General features: G+C 40.9%; 1 protein-coding gene across 50 annotated transcripts in view; it reads left to right on the top strand.

Annotated features, from left to right (window-relative positions):
* Nucleotides 1-20,834, top strand: part of LOC126408458 (pleckstrin homology domain-containing family A member 7-like) — a 197,382-nt gene continuing 176,548 nt past the window's right edge. For 49 of the 50 annotated variants that reach the window (XR_007571862.1, XR_007571867.1, XR_007571855.1 and 46 more), the window contains exons 1-3: nt 1-1,996; nt 2,133-2,209; nt 2,332-2,389. Coding sequence is in view for 1 of the 50 variants with exons in the window: in XM_050074018.1 (XP_049929975.1) it covers nt 1,914-1,996; nt 2,133-2,209; nt 2,332-2,389 (218 nt within the window). In the remaining 49 variants the exon portion in view is untranslated. The remainder of the gene's footprint in view (nt 1,997-2,132; nt 2,210-2,331; nt 2,390-20,834) is intronic. The other variant, XM_050074018.1, reaches the window with a different exon arrangement.

Below are 20,834 nucleotides of genomic sequence, written 5' to 3' on the forward strand. Positions count from 1 at the left end.
GCCTTGGGCCCCCAGAGTGTCTTGAAACAGCCCTGATCTGGTGTCAAACATGTTCAAATGAATATGTCACTGCTCCACGTGCACAGAATGTCTCACCTGTTTTAAAACGCTGCGTGTTCATACACATAATCAGAAAACAGAATCATTTTCCAGTTTTTCATTTGAAGTTTTTTTTTGGATAGATGGTGGTCAGTGAAGGACACACAAGAGAGGAGACATGAGGGAGAGGAAATCCAACAAAGATCTTAAACTACATGTTAAACATGTTACAGACTCTCTTCTTCACACCTGCCTCACATCATCAGGGCAGGACCAGACGGACCAAGACCACAAGTAAAAAAGAAATTATCAACAACAAGTGTTTACAGAAACAAATGTAATTTAACTATATTATTATATCTTATGTATATTTTGTCTTGTTGAATTATAGTCTGTTACCAGCTGGTAGGAAATTACGTTAATCTAGATTTTACCTAAAACCACACAGACACAGTTTAGAACATTGATTCAGGTTTCAATACCTGCATGTGAAATATGTACAGTTAAAGGTTATCGTCTCCTTGAGTCATTGTAACTCTCTAAATATTCAGGGGCCGTATTCACAAACATTCCTTGTATGAAGAGTTTTTCCTCGTTACGAAATTCTAAGCAAATTCTTAGAAGATTGATAATTTCTGAGAATTTCCCCGTAAAGTTAAGAAATAAAAGTTATTCACAGAGCGTCTCACACCTTAAAACAGGTGCTCAGATGAAACCAGTCGGAGCAGGAGGAGGAGTTTAACAGTTTCTGAATCAGAGGAGAAAATGGTGGAAACACAAACAGGTCAGACAAATATTCCGCAAGCACTGGACGACAGAGAAGAAATTAAATAATACAGATTAGATGGTGCAGGAACAATATGTGTGGATGATGTCATCAGGGATACACACATGTCACACCCAATACTATAACACCAGAAACAAAATGATGACATCACTGAGATAAACAATAAAAACCCAGCAGTGATGAGCTGAGTCTGTCTCAGTCCGCAGTTCATCTCATGTCCACTGGGTGTCCTCACACCTTACAGCCTCACAGAGAGCCGTGTCTCTGACAACCAATCACATCACAGCTTACAACAGGGTCGACCACACCTCCTCACTGAGGTCACAGTTTCTGTCCCTCTGAGAACTTTCCTTAATCACTCCTAAGACTCCTTACTGAAAGTCTTTGAGCTAAGTGAGGAGCATTCTGAGAGCGCTCTCACAAATGTTTCTTTTTTCTTTTTTAAAGATATTTTTTAGAGGCATTTTTGTCTTTAATTGATATCAAGGCCCAGAGCGAAGGAGAGAGAGAGAGAATGACATGCAGCAAAGGGCCACAGGCTGGAGTCGACCCGGGTTGCTGCGGCAACAGCCCTGTACATGGGGCGCCCCCTCCATCCACCAAGCCACCAACGCCCCCTCAAAACTGTTTCTGAGGCATCTGTGAGTGAATCTACAGCCCTGGTTATAATAAGATGTGTGGTGAAAATATAAAAAGATATGAGATAAGATAAAATAACATAAAAGCATTAATAAAACAGTAACTTCAAAATCAGGAAATGAAAACTTTGGTTATATTTGTTGAGAAATTAAAATTCAATAGAAAAGATGTATAAATAAATGAATCAGCTGACTGAACTGTGGAGGTTCTCTGAGGCTACACCCTCCCCTTAAATGGGTTGGTCGCCCTACAGGCAGAAGGCATCGCCAGCCATAGAAGAAAGGAGAGGTGATGTCCGAGCCTCAGAGAGGTCCCTGAAGGCAGCGCCGGCTGTAGTAGAAAGGGGCTGAAATGTCCGATTCTCATAGAGATCCCTGAAGGCAGCAGGCGGTGATCGTTGAGCTCCCGGGAGACTCCATGGAGAGGGAATAGGACTTGAGAGCGGATCATGGCGGCGCCTCTCGGCCGGGACACGTTACCTGAACACTGGTCTTACGGTGTGTGTACAGACGGCAGGGTTTTCTTCATCAGGTGAGTCTGATCAAATTCGCTTTCTCGCTCTGTCTGTCCCGGTTTAACGGGCTCAGCTCCGGCGGTGTTTCCTTCCCGGTGGTGTAACAGGTGTTTTTGTCTCCTGTCTCTGTCCCTCTGTGTGTCGGTGCGGCAGCGATGAGTCCCGGAACACCACCTGGCTCCATCCCCGCTCCGGTGAACCGGTAAACTCCGGACACATGATCCGCTCAGGTACCTGTCTGAGCCGTGTTTACCTGAAGTCATCATCACGGTGTAACTTTAGGGTGGAGGGTGGTGGAGGATCAGGCCCGAGGACACAGAAAACTTTGAGCTGACGTTTGGTTTCATTTCAGACTTACCCCGAGGATGGGAGGAGGGCTTCACGGACGAAGGAGCCAGTTACTTCATAAAGTGAGTACTGTTACTTCATAAAGTGAGTACTGTTAGGCTACTTTATACAGGGAGTACAGTTACTTCATAAAGTGAGTACAGTTAGCCTACTTTATAAAGTGAGTACTGTTAGGCTACTTTATACAGGGAGTACAGTTACTTCATAAAGCGAGTACAGTTAGCCTACTTCATAAAGTGAGTACTGTTACTTCATAAAGTGAGTACAGTTACTTATACAGTGAGTACAGTTACCTCATAAAGTGAGTACAGTTACTTTATACAGTGAGTACTGTTACTTCATAAAGTGAGTACAGTTACTTTATACAGTGAGTACTGTTACTTCATAAAGTGAGTACAGTTACTTATACAGTGAGTACAGTTACCTCATAAAGTGAGTACAGTTACTTTATACAGTGAGTACTGACTACTGTTGTTGTCTACTCTGTTGCTGCTGCCGCCAGTCACCTGCGTTTTACGTGACAATCCCGTGCAGCTTATCCAACATGGCTGCTGCCTGATTATCAGAGTGGATTTAAAAGTGTGACTGAGACTTACCTGCCGACCCTCTGATGACCTCACTGTGTGGTGTTTCTCCGTCAGCTCTCTGACAGTTTAGTCTCTGTAATTTCTGATACTGACCTAGAAGAAATACTTAGATCTTGCAGTTAAACAACAGGACGACCAGTGTTGAAATATTATGTTACAGGTAAAAGGCTGAATTTCAAGTTAAGTTAACTAATCCGATGAAGAATGCTTATTATAATGGATGTGTGGTGAACATCTAAAATCAGTCCATTTGCTGTTGTTTAACACAACAAGATGAACCCGTTTCACACAGCCGACATCAGATGCTCGATCTTTGAAATCAGATCAGTGAAAGGTTGAACATATTGTCGCTGCTTTGGCCTCTTTCTTTGACCTTGATGTTTTATATCCGTGAAGAAAATTATGAATCAAACTCCATTGTCGCTGCAGCAGGACAGGAGTCAAAACAGTGTCATGCTTTTTCATTGTTTGGCCAGTCGTCTGCAATAATTCCAAGAATAAAACTTCAGTGTGGACTCAGGAGTGTTAGGGTTAAGGGTTAAGGGTGTGTTTGGCAGTGAAGAGCATCGGACAAATAATTTCGCACTTGAGAGCACATTTCAGGACTCGGGACTTGACTCTGAACTTACAGCTGAAACTTACTTCTGACTTTTGGGCCTTTTCTACCGTCACTTTTTGCCGTGTGGAGTCAAACCATGCCACGCCAGTTAGCATTTCCATTATCAGTTTAAATGTGCCGTGCCACGCCGAGCTGCCCCAGAGATGGACCTTCTCTGGAGTAGCCAAGCCGAGGCGTATCGAGCCCATGACTGTGGAAAAGGCGTCATTAGTCCCATCTCTGACAACATGAATGGAAGCTACACTGTCAGCAGTATTAATGTTTTTAGGTGCATTTGTCTTTAAACTAGAATCTGAATCCTCGTATTGCTGATTAAAAAAGCCCCCAGAAATGAGAGGACATATGTTGCTGATAGAGCACAGTCTGATATGATATAATACAATATTTGGCTATTATTTACTACGCTGAATAATTTTATATCGATCAGTAAAATGTCTCACAGCATAGAGGAAACACAGAAACAGAAAATATAATATTTTTCAGGATGAATGTGGACTTTATGCCCCGATGTTTCTTCTTGACATACATGTATTTTTTCTGTGTGTGGGTTGTTTGTTGGACTCCTTGGTGGATAATTGATTTCTCTGGTTGTTGAATATTCATATAGAGACGGGACTTTTTCTAAAGCCTCTGCTAATTGCCCTCAGTGGTATTCAGTGTTTTATGACTTGTGCTGAGCTATTGTGCTGACAGAGATTTAAGTGCCACTGCAGATAACAGAGGGCAAAGGTCATTTATGTTGCTGGTAATTGCGATTGCTTCAGTACAATCAGTTGTTTCTTTTTTTTTTTTAGATGAAGGTTGTTTTATATTTTGAGTGAATGCTGTTGGAATTCAGGCTTGTTACAAAATATCTTGTTGTGTTGGATGTTGATTAGAATTCATCTGACTCGGTCCTGATGTGCTGTCATGGTTTGCAGTAATGTGTGACTCAGATTGTGTTTGTGTGTTTTACTGGCACTCTAAAACATTATCCAGAATGGAGTAATTAAAAAAATACATAAAACTGCCAATTACTATGTTTTGAAATTAAACCTTTTAATTAATCCATATTTTGTCTTGTTTAGCCTGGAAGTCTTCAGTATTTTTAATTAGCTGTTAGCTGTTGTTGGTGTGTCAGATATAATGTTGTGTTTGGATGGAAATAATCTGTATATTCCCAAAACGTATTAATGTCAGCCTCGATGCTTTGACGGTCGGCCAGCTGCAGGTGATAAGCTTGTGATTCATGCAGAGTCCATTCTGTTAATCGACCTTCCTCTCTGATATCAAAGAATCTTATTTTATTCCTGACATCAGTACAACATGTAACACCATCTCTCTAAAGACCATTGAAATAACACCTCGTCAGGAAAGTGGTCAGGAAATTCCTGGAAAGGTTATGAAATTAGAACAACAGGAATTAGCAGAATGTTGTAAAAAGGATTTTAATATATGTTGTTTTGGCTGTTTAAAATCTGTTTATAAAAATCTTAGAGTTGGAAGATATATTCGTTGAATCATTAATTTAAGATCTGGTGCTGCGCTGCGTGACCGGTGAAATATCACCACTGTCACATGATACACAAAGACCTGCTCTGCATTGTGTCATCGTCAAGACCACGCTTCCTTTTTTGGGTGCAAAACGCACTGTTACATCAGGAGAGAAACAAGAAAATGCATAAAAGCTGTTGTGCAGCTAGTTAACCAGGCTTTTAAGTAACATTTGATTCGTGAATATTCAGCGTGGTAAATCACTAACTGATCCTGGTGACAGTTCATCCTGATGAACTGCTAACGGTATCTTCAGCAGAAGGCTGCTGCAGCATCAGACTGTCGTCTCCAACAACACGTCAGCCTGTCAGTCACTTTTGTAATACATTGGTTATTCATAAAAAAAACTCCTGGTCTAACGATAGTTAATGATTCAAGCAAATATTCATATCTGATTGAATCATTTGGTTCAAGCAAAATTGCAAAACAGTCATCAAACATGTATGAAACAAACTTTTCTAAAAAATAAATAGATATGAACATGTCAAAATTATAACCCGTCAACAGGACTTAGTCTTTCTATTACCCAAAAAGGGGCGTGGCCTTGATATCTTGCTAAAATACCCACATGTGCCGTACTAGTCTGTTGCACATGCACATGCAGCTAGTTGGGAATGTCTAAGTAGTGGATAACATAAGCTAGCACCAGCAGTTTTGCTTATCTTGGGTTAATGTGTGTGAAGTGTATGTTTAATAGTGTTTGGCTGCATCACCACATTGACCGACTCGTTTTAAACTACTTTAATAAAGTCATGGAAATGAAGTGAAATATTCAAGAAAAGTTATATGAAAGTTTTGAAAACCCTGAATTTTACAGTTGTGATTGCTCTTCAGTGATTTGACTGTTCAAGGACATTCTCACTTCCATGCTAACGTTTACAAACCTTTGACCTTTAAGTCCAATGGGAAATAATTAACAGATAAATTATTGAAAAATTCATGTCAAACATTTACAGATTTGAGCTTCTCAAACATTTTTTCCTTTGATATCTCTATAAATCAAGTATCTTTTGGTTTGAACTACAGCTAACGATAATTTTCATTATAAGTTAAAAATTGTTTTGTAAATAAAGTTAAAAAAAGGAAAAAAAATCCTTTTAGAGCTGCTGTCCAAAACCACAGATAGATTCAGTTCACATCACATACAATGAAGAAAAACATCAGATTCTCACAGAAGCTAAAACACGCAAATATTGAGTGTTTTGGTTTAAAAATGACTCAAACTATGATGTCATTATCAGTTACAGATAATTTTCTACCTTCTGACTAATCCATTAATTGACCAATTGTTTTATTTCTACTTGAAGTGATGAAAAGACAAAAGAAGCAAGTCTTTTTTTTTTTTTTTTTTTAAAGATTTTTTTGGGGGCATTTTTAGCCTTTAATGGACAGGACAGTTAATGTGAAAGAGAGAGAGAGAGGGGATGACATGCAGCAAAGGGCCACAGGCTGGACTCGAACCCGAGCCACTGCGGCAACAGCCTTGTACATGGGGCGCCTGCTCTACCACTAAGCCACCGACGCCCCCAAAAGAAGCAAGTCTGAAGGGCATTTCTATTTTCAGACATTTCACATTTTAAATGATCTCTTAAAGATTAATTGATGAATTGAAAAAGTAATGTACAGATTGATAGAAAAGGAAATACTTACAACAGTCTCAATGATTTTCAATCCAAGATAATATGATATACACCAGTAGTTTGCATAATAAAGGTGAAAGAAGAAGAAGTATGAGAACAAAAAACACATAAAGGTCAGAACTTTTCTGCTTTGAGACAAAATGTGTTCTGATCAGTATTTCTACGATGGTAAAATCATAACAACCTTGAATTCCAATATCCTCTTCACTTAGGAGGGGGACTATTTATCTAGAGGCCCCCCAGGCTCCACCACTGTCTGTTCTGGAGCCTCTTTTATCCCAAAAATGTTTTTCATGTTTTTATTGCTGTAGCAAAAAGAACAACACGACTCTCTCCGTGTCTCAGCATGTTTTTCATTGTCTTCAGATGCTCACAGAGTTTTTGCATCACTTCCTCATAGTTTAATTTATGATGTTATGGATTATATATAGCCTATGTATTTAATGCTGTTAACAGAAACATCCTCTGTGACGTTCTTTTTGTCTGAGAATCTTGTGAGTTATAATGTAGCTGATTTGTGTAAGCACCACTGCACAAATATTAATGTTCACCCTGACTAGGGATGCACCGATCCAATACCTGGATCAAATATCAGCCTCGATATCATCAAAATAGATGGATCGGGTATTGGAAAATGCAACCAATACCTAAGGCGATTCTTTCCTTTTAAATCTATTGCAACGCGAGCTACATCATACGTCATGGAGCGAAGGAGAGAATCTGCTGTGTGGAGGTATTTCACACTAAACACTCCAACTAGCCCCGACGGCAGTTTCTAATTTCTGCAAAGTGAATGTTGCTAGGGGTGGTTGTAGTACCGGCAAGTATAATACTACCACTTTAATAAAGCATCTACAAAGTCATCACCAAACGGAGCACTAAGAGTTCCAGCAGTTGAGCAGGTCGAAAGGAGCAAGAGGTAATACTACACAGCAGTTAACATTAGCGGATGTGCTGCAAAGAACAGAGAAATTCCCCAGCAATAGTGCAAAAGCTGTGAAAATTTCTGAGAAAGTGCTGGAGTACATTGTTTTGGATGGACAACCGATGACGGTTGTTGAAAACATGGTCTTCCAATGTTTACTGGATCACCTGGAGCCACGGTACACAATTTGCCGTCACGCAATTTTTTTCCCCAAGACCGCACTGTCGGAAATGTATGAGAAAGTGAGCAAACACTTGTCTCAAGAGTTACAAGATGTGGATGTAAATTAATCTGTTTCATCTTATCTTAGGAAAGAACTGTGCAGTCATCAATGCCTGATGCCTCTAGTCTTTTCTGTTCTACATGCAAAGGTATATAGCTTTTTAGGTCAACCATGGTATCGGATCGGTATCGGGTATCGGCTGATACTCAAAGCCACAGCATCGGGATCGGTATCAAAACTGAAAAAGCTGGATCGGTGCATCTCTAACCCTGACGTAGGCCATTTGTTTGCACAACTGTAAATCCACCCTAAGCCCGCTCACTTTGTAGTGGTCCAAACAAAGATTTAATTCATTAACAATGATATTAATATTTAATTTCACTGGAATATCCATCACAGTAGAGATGTTAAAGACGCTCAGGTCTCTTGATGATCTCCTGATGACTGATCGTTTGTGACCGCACATCTACATACGTCAGAGGGCAGAAACCTCTGAGACAGTCCGGATTCATTGAATCGTCACTAGAGCTCTTACTCCTAAATGTTGCATGTGTTTTCAGCTAAATGATCATGACCTGGTCCCCCAGTGTGTCACGTGAGGATCATCTAGTGACTCCCAGAACTGCTGATGAACTGATTGTAGACATAGCATCAGCAGTCAGTGTTTATCTGCCTATGGCTGTTTTCTTGTTGCTTCCTTCCTCTCTGTCCCCAACGTTCACACTCACTTATTCTTTGCCTGGGCTTGTTTAATAATCCCTGCTTATGCCCCCCTATGGACAAGTGGGGACGTAAATATGAGTTTGGTTTGTTTGACGACATCCTCCTCCGCTGGGCTCAACCCACTCTCACATACCTCAGAAGAATTACATTTGTTTGTCTTGGTCTCGTGTTTGCTCACACTCATACCTTTTGCACGTGCAAACAGACATGATGTGTGATTCTGTCTTTACCCTGAGGGGCCTCCAGACTAGTCTTCCTCTTCTTCATCCTGCAGCCACTCCCAGCAGGGGGCCGCTGTCACAGGGAGTTGGGGGAGGTATAAACCTCCTGCAGGATGTCTATATGACTTCACTTTACTGACGGGGATTTAAGGACGGCAGCAGGGAGAAAGACTCACACTCAGTAAGATGAAGAGTTGCACAGACGTCAGTCTGTTGGTGGAAGAAGAGGGTAAGGGTCAGGGTTAACCCCTGAACTCTTCATTCTTGTTGTAAGGGTCAGGGTTAAACCCTGAACCCTTTATTCCTGTTGTAAAGGTAAGGGTTAACCTCTGAACCCTTCATTCTTGTTGTAAGGGTAAGGGTTAACCCCTGAACCCTTCATTCCTGTTGTAAGGGTAAGGGTTAACCCCTGAACCCTTCATACTTGTTGTAAGGGTAAGGGTTAACCCCTGAACCCTTTATTCCTGTTGTAAGGTTAAGGGTTAACCCCTGAACCTGTCATTCCTGTTGTTTGTCATTTCCCTACAGTCACAGAGTGACGACCCTGCTGAAGTTTCCATCTAACTTCAGCTCCCTTGTCTTTTACATTTGATCAGCTCTGTGCCGTAGAACTCAGGTCAACTCAGTTGACAAGAAATTGTCAAATATTTTAATAACCAAATCGTACTTTAAGGAATGTCTCATATAAATGCCAAATGTTCTTGGGTGTCCAGCCTCTCAGATTTGAGGATTTGTTGCTGTTTTCTCTTTTATATCTTTGTAAATTGAATATTTTTGTTGCTGTTTGACGAATCAGCATTGTGAAAAAGTCGGAAAACTGAAAACCGTTTGGCGTATTTTTTTAAAATTATTTTATAGACTAAATGATGAAACAATCAGAACAGAAGAAAATCTTAACTCAAGGTCCACTTATGAGCTTTTCCCCAAATCTCTTGGTCCTCATTATGAGGCCATTCACTCTTTGTTCCAAAGACCATCTTTGAACTGAGACAGGAGTCATGACTCCACCTGAGATACATCCACCCATCACATGACCGAAGCTTAGTCATGTGATGACACCTGAACTATCTCCATGACAACTGAGCAAACACCATAGATGGAATCACTTTCAGGTAGAAAACCTCAGCGTCACGTAGGCTACATAAAATGAAATGGTGCTAGGTGAACGCTGCCTCAATTATTTAGTTTTAAAGGTGGTATTCATCCTGTTACCTGCTGATAGTGTATAAATTAAAGGTGGTATTCTTCCCGTCACCTGCTGATAGTGTATTAAATTAAAGGTGGTATTCTTCCCGTTACCTGCTGATAGTGTATTAAATTAAAGGTGGTATTCTTCCCGTTACCTGCTGATAGTGTATAAATTAAAGGTGGTATTCTTCCCGTCACCTGCTGATAGTGTATAAAATTAAAGGTGGTATTCTTCCCGTCACCTGCTGATAGTGTATAAATTAAAGGTGGTATTCTTCCCGTCACCTGCTGATAGTGTATTAAATTAAAGGTGGTATTCTTCCCGTCACCTGCTGATAGTGTATTAAATTAACGGTGGTATTCTTCCCGTCACCTGCTGATTGTGTATAAATTAAAGGTGGTATTCTTCTGTTACCTGCTGATTGTGTATAAATTAAAGGTGGTATTCTTCTGTTACCTGCTGATAGTGTATAAATTAAAGGTGGTATATTTCCAGGGGCGTAGCCATCATTTCAGAAGTGAGGGGGAGAAATTGTTCATTGGTCTATTGAGTGATTCATCGTCCTCTCCCATTCAATTGCACCTCTCCTTTGCGGCTAAAGAATCACATAACCACAAACAGCCACAGTACAGCTGTAGTTAGTTAATTACAACACCAGGGGACCGACTTTAGTTCTTTAAAATTACATACTATCAAAATCTAAAGTTTTAGCTGACAAACTCTTGTTGAGTTGACACAGAATGACCCTTGAGCATCTAAAGAGTAAGTAGCCAGATAATTAAGTGACAAATACCTGCCTGGTTTCTCCCTGCCCCTCTTCTATCTATTGCAATAATACAGATAATAAATGTGCAAAGCAAAATTTACACATAGAATTAAGAATAGTAGTGGTGACATAGCTGTGGAAATTAATCGCTAAGTCACTTTCATGCTACAGTATAGATATCTTTTCTTAGCCAGTTATAATCTCTTCTCACCTGTTTAGACCCTGCATGATCATCCTTGCTGGCCTCTGGTCCACTGTCTCGTCTCTGACCCTGCTCTTTATATTGTGGCAATAAAGATTAAAAATATTTGCAAAGCAATAGTGAGCACAAGTGTGGGTTTATTCCTAGCATGAAACTAGCTAGCAAGCGATTTAACATAGTCAACAATCACATTTGTATTCCTGTTAAGTAGCTTAACTTGATATATTGGCATCTATTAATTAGTCATCATTTAGCTAACATTATCTACATGCAACAGCATTACTCTGAACACAGTTAACATAGTTCTCGTCTGTGCGATTGATTCAGATCACAACACGACAGCATGTGTATGCGGCCTGGCGCCGCCTACTCATGGTGCGTTTAAAGACGGCTCGGAAAAACACGTTACCACATGTTAAAAACGAATTGAACGGTTGTAAAAAGTGCAGGGGACAGAGGGCAAAGAGGGGTCATCCCTATGTTTCCCGGGTTCTGTGTTTCCCGGGTTCTATGTTCCCCATTCAACTAAAAAGGGTTCTATGTTTCCCGCTTAGTAAAAGCTAAACCTTTTTTGCAGGGTTAAGCGGGGAACATAGAACCCGGGAAACAGAACCTAGGAAACGTAGATACGCTCCCGGCACAGATATGGGAAATGCGGGGGACATGTCCCACGTCTGCCCCGCGTCCGCAATGCCCATGTATATTTCCCATTACCTGCTGATAGTGCATAAGTTAAAGGTGGTATTCTCCTGTTACCTGCTGATAGTAAATGGCAGTGACACTGAATGACTCTGTGGTTTGCAATTTTGCAGAAGTGATGTTCTTGGCAGAAACCTGTAATTGGTTGTGCGCTGATTTGAGAACTGCATGATGGGCAGCGTAAGCACAATGATGGTATCACTGTGCCATGACAAAGAGGCTTATGTCAGAGAAGCTTACGATAATGTCAGTAGGGGGAGTGTTGTTAGGAGTATGGCCCTGCAAGACTTAAACCCTTTAAGCCTCTGTGTTACACCGACTGTAGATATCGTCAGGACCACTGCAGTAGGTTTTGTCCTCTAAGGTTTTTTAAATGTCTTTGTTAAACTTTAAAGTGGTTTTCTGAGCAGGTGGGCTCAAAGTGTGGGTTTACATTTTTTTTCCAGTGACTCACATTCAGCCTTTCAACCTGCACAGCACAACTGAAGTCGTGGTAAAAAAGACATTTGCATTATTGTCTTCAGAGATACAGTCACTGACTCTCACTCTGTCTTAGTGCACAGTAGGATGACCTTGAATTACTGTTTCACAAACCTCACAAACAACCAATAGGAAGAATTAGAAAATTACTGATGAGTCACAGGAGAAAATATTCCTGTGTCCCTGAAAAGATGCTGACGGATGTGAGCCGGGTGACGTATTAAAGGCTATTTTTCATTTCTCATATTGTAATGTTTGAAGTGAACCCTGGACACTGAAAGCACCTAAATATAGATGTTGTGCACAGAGAATGCCACACTGTATTACACTGAACCTCAACAGGTTGTTTGCTCCATAGTTCCATCTTGACGGAATATATTTGTGAACCTGCTAATAAAACTGATGGATTGTATTAAAGGCGTAAGACCGTAGGGCCGGTTTGTGCTCGCCATCTGACGCTCTTTGTCCTCAGATGAAAAAGAGGCTTTGTTTTGCTGTGGCTAAACCAAAGAACCAACAGTTCCCTGGCAGACAAATAAAGGCCGTAAAAGAAAGCTTTGTCAACAATGGCTCTTCTGTTGTTTTCATTGGTTGAAGGTATGAACCAGTTTCTGTGTTTGCTTTTGAACAGCAGGAAAGTTAAAGATTATTTCTTGTAAATGTCAGCCCAAGGACAGCGTTTCTGTCTTCACTGACTGTATTCCATACTTAATGATGTTCCCTCCAGATATTTACTCTCAACACCTGTTTCTTCACTGAAGGCTCACTTCAGCAACATATGCTGGGATCACACTAAAGCTTTCTTCTTTGATTGTTGTTCAGCAGACTTCAGGTTATCAGGGTAAATTAGTAACTAACAGAGGTGTTGGAGGTTAATCATTTCCCCCCTCTCTTCTCAGAGCTTTACATGTCACTGTATGTTATTGGATTTTCCTGTCAGAAAAAAATGGATTAAATGTGACTTGGTAGAGTTTGAAGGTTGTCACCTGCTGCGTGGATGAAATGTCAGGTCTGCTATATCAGACTTTAGTTGTTTTGGCAAATGGAGAAATCACAGCTGTGTATTGATACTGTTGTAGCTTGGTTGTAGCTTGGTTGTAGCTTGGTTTGTTAGAAAAATTGCATAAAGAATGAAAACCCTCTGCAGGAACATTGCTTCTGAATGTTTGATGTTTGTTTGAAGGTGAGAGAAAGTTGTTGGAAGATGAGGGCTTTTTTATAGTGAATGACTTTGGAGATAAGATGTGAAGATTTCCATCAAATCTATGAAGCTACCGGAGAGATAGCATCTGCTGAGGCAGCTCCTCTTCCACATTCACTCTTTCTCTTTGTCTTGATGTGATGAGCTGGTTTCGGTCCGTCATTTTCCTTCACTCTTGCTCTCCTGTTTTATGTCTCCCGCTTCACCTTCACGTCTCAACCTCCTCTTTTTGTGTATTTTTTCTGTTGTTCTCAGAGAGGTCAGGAGACCATGAGACAGTTGGAGGGGTCGCCTTCTTCTGTCCTCTGACATCAGACCAGCGCTGCAAGACTTTAATATGCCGTGCTTTATTCACCAGATGTTTGTGGCTCACTTGCTGCCGTGATGAAGGCCGGAGTAAGAAGTAAAGAACAGACAGTGTCAGGGGCTCTGGGAACTTTCTAGGAGCATTTCTCTCGATCTTTTAATACTGTAATCCCTACCCCTTCATTTTTGTTGCTCAAAATGTCCCCTCAAAATATTGATAAAAAATATCAGTAAAAACAATAACTATACTTTGACAGGCCCAACGCACCACCGTCCAAAGTGCAGATGATGTCAGACACTGAACTGTGTCTTTATTTCTTTACTATAAATATATCAACTTGTAGAAAACTACACTGTAATTAAGGCTGTGCAATTAATTGTCTTGTGATCGCGATTATTGAGGTCAAACAATTTCAAACTGAATGAAATCGAGGGTAAACGATTTTTGGTCACGGACACCTGGAGATGTTATTTTATCTTCTACGGAAGCCTCGCATGTGCAATACCGCCCCCTCCCCTCCCCTCTATTCACTCCATTTAAAAAACAGCATGTGGAAAATGGCGCACACATCAGGGCCTAACTCCGCCATGCGCAATACAGACAGCAGAGGAGTATTGTAAACACGCAACCATGTAGAGACAGAAATGACATGCCGTTGCGTGAACAATATAAGTCATCACGTGTGCTGCATAATCGTGATTTCAGTTTTGACCAAAATAATCGTGATTATGATTTTTTCCATAATCGAGCAGCCCTTACTGTAATACGACTGTAATACTTCAGGCTGTGTCACCGTCCACTGCAACAGTTTTTATTCCTCCTCAACAGTGAGAGCTGCAGCACGAGGCGTTACGTGTCCATGCAGTCCGCCTATCCGTCCATTCATCTGTCCATCTGTCTGTCCCACTCTGGTGAACACTCTATCTAAAGAACTCCTTGAGGGACTTTCTTCAACTTTGGCACAAACGTCCACTTTGAGTCAAGAATGATGTTTCCACTTACATAAACAGATGATATGATATACGACATAGGGATGTCGTATGCTGTAAAGCCCTGTGAGGCAAATTATGATTTGTGATATTGGGCTTTATAAATAAGATTAATTGATTGATTGATTGATTGATTGATTGATACAAAATGACTGAATGATGGCAACAGATGAAACAGGATATGATGTCAGCAGCGTTGCATAAATTTTAAGTGACACTAACAACACGTTAATAGAAACATGTTCTGCATGTTAATAATCCTGATGTACGGTGTGTGGATAGGGACAAACAGGACAGTGATGTCTCCTGCCGTCAAAACAAAGCGATAATTTCACTCTGAGTGTGTGTGCGATTCTGCTCCTGTCAGAAGTCATTTTCACTTTGTAGACGAGGTTTGAAGCTGCAGCTAGTTTTCCGGAGGAATCTGTGCTTTAACAAGGAACAGTTTACTTCATCATGACGTGCTGACGCACATTTCTCAAAATGTTGTATTTGGATAACCGATGATGTGGATTATGTTGATGAATGGTTCCAGCCCTGCTTCAGTCATACTGATAGGGGGGACACTCACTGTAACCAAAGGCATTTTTAAGCAAGGTTTCAACTGTCAGGTGTTGTTTTTCAGAGAATCTGATTTTCTGGGTCCATTAATGCTTAAAAAGTTCCAGTAAAAAGTTTCTGATCTAAAATAGAAGGAGAAGAGATTTGAGTTTAAAGCTGTGGGCTGCAGGAACCGAGGAGGGACGCCAGGTAGAGGTAAGAGGAGAGATGAGAGCAGTGAGTCAGTGTTTATGTCTGACTCACTCTATTCATACTGAAACCCTACAGAGACTCAGGCAGCATCACCAGCAGCTAATGATTTATCAACAGCTCCACAGACACATTCTTCATTCATCACTTCATAATACTACATAAAAAAAGATAAATACCAGATAAATCCAAGGTAAAAATTGTGCAAAATACCTTTCTTATTATTCTACACTCAATGTAACAAATGAAACGCAGACGAGACTCTGACGTTGTTTTGTGCAGGTATCGATTGAGCGGCCTCCGTTTTCACGTCACTTTCTGGCGGCATGTCGGTAACAATTATAAAGCAGCACCCTACAATATAAGACGAAGCAACGAAGGGCTAAAGTCCAAAGGACAGATTGAAGGAGCTGACAGCATCATGTGTCACTGGGGATGAAACTTGATTTCCTGTAACAAATAAAGAATTGATCGATTGATTTATACAGTTATTATTTTTAACAGAAGTCAGTGTGACAGGACGTGAAGTTTATGTGATGTGCAGGGGTGAGAAGGACACATTATTAAATACATGGTGTTAATGAGTGTTTACTGGTGCAGTAAATGTACAGAGATTTATCCTGGTGACAAACAACCAGTCATAGTGGATATAACCAGGCTGTGGCACAACGACTAGGAATCACAGTAACAGTATGAAGCATGGAGCTGTTTCCTTTATGAGAGAATTAATGCAATTTTTTTACTGTTAGAGAAATCTCTGCCGTCTCCTTTTCTGAGCCCTCTTGGACACGATTTATGTCTCTTGAGTAGGTGGGGTCGTTATTGAGCTGGTGGTTAATTTCTGTCTCATGGATGGAGGGTTGTGTCAACGACTTTCCTCTCAAACACAATTAATTTCTTTACTGATTAGCTGCTACTTTACAACCAAGTCAGTCAGTGGTGTCGTACTTAAAGAGACAGTTTGAGTGACGGTTTCTTAGAATTTCGCCTTAAATTTAAGACTAGGTCCTTGTAAAGATAAAAGTTATTCACAAACCATCTTTGACCTTCAAACAGCTCCTAAGATGACAAACTGTTGGGAGCAGGAGGAGGAGTTTATGAGTTTCTTAATCAGAGGAGAAAATGGTGGAAACACAAAGAGGTCAGAGAAACTGTTTCTAAACACAAATTGACAGTGACTTAATGAAATGCTACAGATGAGATGGTGCAGGGAGAGTGTTTGTGTTCCATCTCATTTGGGACACACACAGTTCCCACCTGACAAAATAATGCTGTAACGGCAGATATATAATGATCACAATACTAAGATATTTGAAAAACTGTAAAAACCTGTCAGAGTAGCAGTGATGACTTTTGGCTGTCTCAACCTTCCATCAGCAGTACTGTTGCACGGTATACCGGTACTAAAATAGTACCGTGGTACTAGAGTATTCCAAACGGTACTATACTGCATTTGGAAAATACCGGTACTTTTTAAATTGATTCAATTAATTCATTTATTTAATCCATTTATGCACACAAACGCCTTCCTTGTTCCTATTAGAGCACATATTGCGCAAGTGGTGTGTATGACAACACCTCTATCAACATTCGCAGTTGGCACATGTGAAAAAAGACAGAAGTCTGCCTCGCAAAGGGAGACAACACGAGACAACACAATCTTGGTGGAACATTTGAGTTACCAAACCGTGACATCCGTACCGAGGTACTTACCGAACCATGATTTTTTTGGTACCGTTACACCCCTACTATTTATTGTTCTAAAGGTTTGTATACGAAAGGACTTTTCCTTAGGAAAAGTACCGAAGAGTATCGAAATTCATATTGGTATTGGTACTGAAACAAAGATTTTGGTATCGTGACAACACTAATCAGCAGTGATCACACTAACAATGACAACACTGTCAAGCCCATATTATGATGCAGTTCATCTCATGTCCACTAGGTGTCCACACCTTATAGGCCCACAAAAGGGCGTGTCTGTGACAACCAATCACATCTGTTGAAAGAAAGCATCACACCTAACAAGGGTTGACCACACATCCCCTCAGTAAGATTAAAGTTTCTGTCCCTTCATCACTCAGAGTTGCTCTGAGAACTCTCCTAATTCACTCCTGAGCTCAGACTCCTTACTGACAGTTTTTAGGCTGAGTTAGGAGCTCTGTGAGAGAGTTCTCAGAATGTTTGTGAATACGACCCCAGGTTATTAAAGATAATCCACAGAGCTCATTGTGAGAAGTTTCATGTAGGAACTATTATCTTTCTACCAAACTACACCCACCAACTGTATCACTGTGCAGAAGGAAGTGAGCATCTACTGTGAGCTCACCTAGCATCACTGAGCTAACTAACGTTACAGCTCAGCTAAAGAGGACACCATTAATGTTTACATCTCACGCTGACATGAGCCTCTCGTCCATGAGCAGACGCTCACTTCCTTCTGTGCAGTGATACAGTTGGTGGGTGTAGTTTGGTAGAAAGAAAATAGTTCCTACATGAAACTGCTTAGAACAAACTCTGTGGATTATCTTTAATAACCAGGTCATGATTTCTATAAAGAGACACTGATCTTGAGTTTTTACAATGGTTCCATTATATAAAAGAGAAGTCAGACGTCTCTACAGCTGATAATCTGCAACACTCTGCAGCTCACACTAAAACTATCGACACTGATAAACACACCCACAGGAAGGAGGAGGAGGAGGAGGGATATGTGTTCTGGTTTTGGGGTAAACTGTCCCTTTAAGTTTGTGTCAGGTGATTTTGTTTGTGTCTCAGTTTATTTGTGGTTGAAGTAGGTTTTATTTAATGTTGAATTTTCCTCTGTGGAAGTGGAAACATGCCAATATAAAAACACTCTGACCTGACACCTCTGATAATTCTCTACATGACGGTCCGAACCGTTTATCACTCGTACGGTTCCTCTAATTGTCCTCAAACTGATGTCTTATTTCTAGAGACATCCCTCCCCCTCCTCTTCCTCCTCTTTCTCTTCCTCTTCCTCATCCTCTTCTTCCTCCTCCTCTCCACACTGTGAGAGATGCAAAGAATACTCTGTAGGGCCATTTCAACAGAAGTGTGTGTGCGTGTGTGTGTTTTAGTACCATCTTTGAAGTTAGTCTGAAAATGGATGTCTTGAGTATTTAACCTTGGCCCGAGGCAGCTGTATTAATCCTCGGACTCTCACAGAGAATCTGAGAACAACACAGATCTGTCAGGCTGATTTGTGTCTTATCGTGATGCTCTGTGGGAATATGAAGGAATCGGAAGTGAAGACAAAGCAGACGGACAGACTGCATGTCGAAGAGCTGAGCACATATCTGTTTGCTTTTTTTATGAGCAAATAGATGAACAGAGGAAGTTGTTTGGTACAACACAAATAGCCACAAAGCTAATCAGCCCTCGCGGCTCATCCCAGAATGCACTGTTCAAAAAGACACACAACAAAATGATTAAAGTGCATGTGAACAGTTTTTAAATAACGACTCCACGAGCCTGTAACCAAAACCTTCTCACTCATCATCATCATCACCACCACCATCATCATCATCATCATCATCATCATCATCAGTGCATTAACATCAGGTCCTTTCTCTCATTTCAAACAAAAATTTAAAAAAGGTCGACACTAAAAATGTTTGTGCCAAATTTCTGACAGATTGTTCTTTGAATAAATGTCGTCTGTACCAACAGAGATTTTCTCACTCACAGTTTCACCTATTAAAATGTCACATTATAAAAAAAAGGAGATTTCTGTGCACAACAATATTTTATTTGATAAAGTGGGAACAGCTGCTGCTGACTTCCTGTGTATTCAGGGAAAAACCAGAGTCATGCATGTTATTTCCACTCGCTGTATTTTATCAACAGTTACTTTACATTTCAGATGTTAACCACTTCCTGTTTGATCACTCTGAATCCTGAACGTCTGACACTGGATTGTGACAGTGATGTTCACAATACTATTAGCAGCAGCACAGGTATCTGGAGACATGAAAGGATTTTTACCTCCCACCTCTACATCTGCCTTACTTCCTGTTTGGTTGCTATGGTTACTCCTTACACCTGTCACCACACAGCATCCTAAACCCCCCTAACACCACCTCTGAAGATGATGATGCTGATGATGCTGATAGTAATAATAGGCTGATGGGAGTCCAAAAGAAATTAACTCATTGGCATCAACATGTCACATAAAGACAAAAGATGCAGCACAGGTTTTATTCTCAGGAGAACAGAGTTCTGCAGGATGACGTTTTTCTGTAGGTCGACCCTGAAGTCAACATCGCCATGGTTACCTCGTCAATAAGCCAACAGGACTTTTACGTTGGATTTTGGATTGGAACGGTTCTGATCCTTCAGTCAGTCAGATAATCTTCACTAATGAACTTTGTGATTATAGAAGAATTAATTCACTCAGCAGGAGTAAAAAGCTAACTTTATGCCATTAACAAACTACACCACGGTCACATGACTTAACGTCACAGTCACAACCAGGCTGTAAACAAACTACACCACGGTCACATGACTTAACTTCATTGTCACAACCGGGCCGTAAACAAACTACACCATGGTCACACGACTTAACGTCACAGCCGGGCTGTAAACAAACTACACCACGGTCACATGACTTAACGTCACAGCTGGGCTGTAAACAAACTACACCACGGTCACATGACTTAACTTAATTGCCACAACCGGGCCGTAAACAAACTACACCACGGTCAGATGACTTAACATCACAGCCAGGCTGTAAACAAACTACACCACGGTCACATGACTTAACTTCATTGCCACAACCGGGCCGTAAACAAACTACACCACGGTCACATGACTTAACGTCACAGCCGGGCTGTAAACAAACTACACCACGGTCACATGACTTAACGTCACAGCCAGGCCATAAACAAACTACACCACCTGTTTGAGGATCCTAAAAATTAATGTGGAGGCATTTGACGTCACTAGCGCTACAGTTAGCGTTCCTCTTTACAGGTTCTGTCAGCGGCCCATCATGTTTACATGCCTTCAGCCTCTCCTCACTGAAACCTTTCTGTATGTGAGAGATGCTGCAACAGCAGACGGCACTCTGAGCCTTGTAGAGAGGAGAGACACCAGGTGGGTTGTCCAGGCAGGAAGTTTGTCTGTCTGATGCAGCGTTCCGGTCTGTCCTCCCGCATTCTGCAAACATTGGCTGAAATTCATTTATTGCTATAAATGTGTGCAGGAATTTCCAGCATTACAAATGGTTAATTTTTGATGAAATACCTGCACTGACATTTATGCCCTGTTCCGTGTCGTTGTCATATTATTGTTTTTTATGTAAGGCCTTTTTAAAGCAGCGTTTGTATGACTTTGTCTTTGAAGATGAAGAAGAAATAACAACGTATAGCCCCGGCCTTGGGTGGGATGAGCTTTGATTGGGTGATTTCCCTAAGGGTAGACATCAGCCT

This window comes from Epinephelus moara, chromosome 20, assembly GCF_006386435.1.
Source record: "Epinephelus moara isolate mb chromosome 20, YSFRI_EMoa_1.0, whole genome shotgun sequence".
Lineage (NCBI taxonomy): Eukaryota > Metazoa > Chordata > Actinopteri > Perciformes > Serranidae > Epinephelus > Epinephelus moara.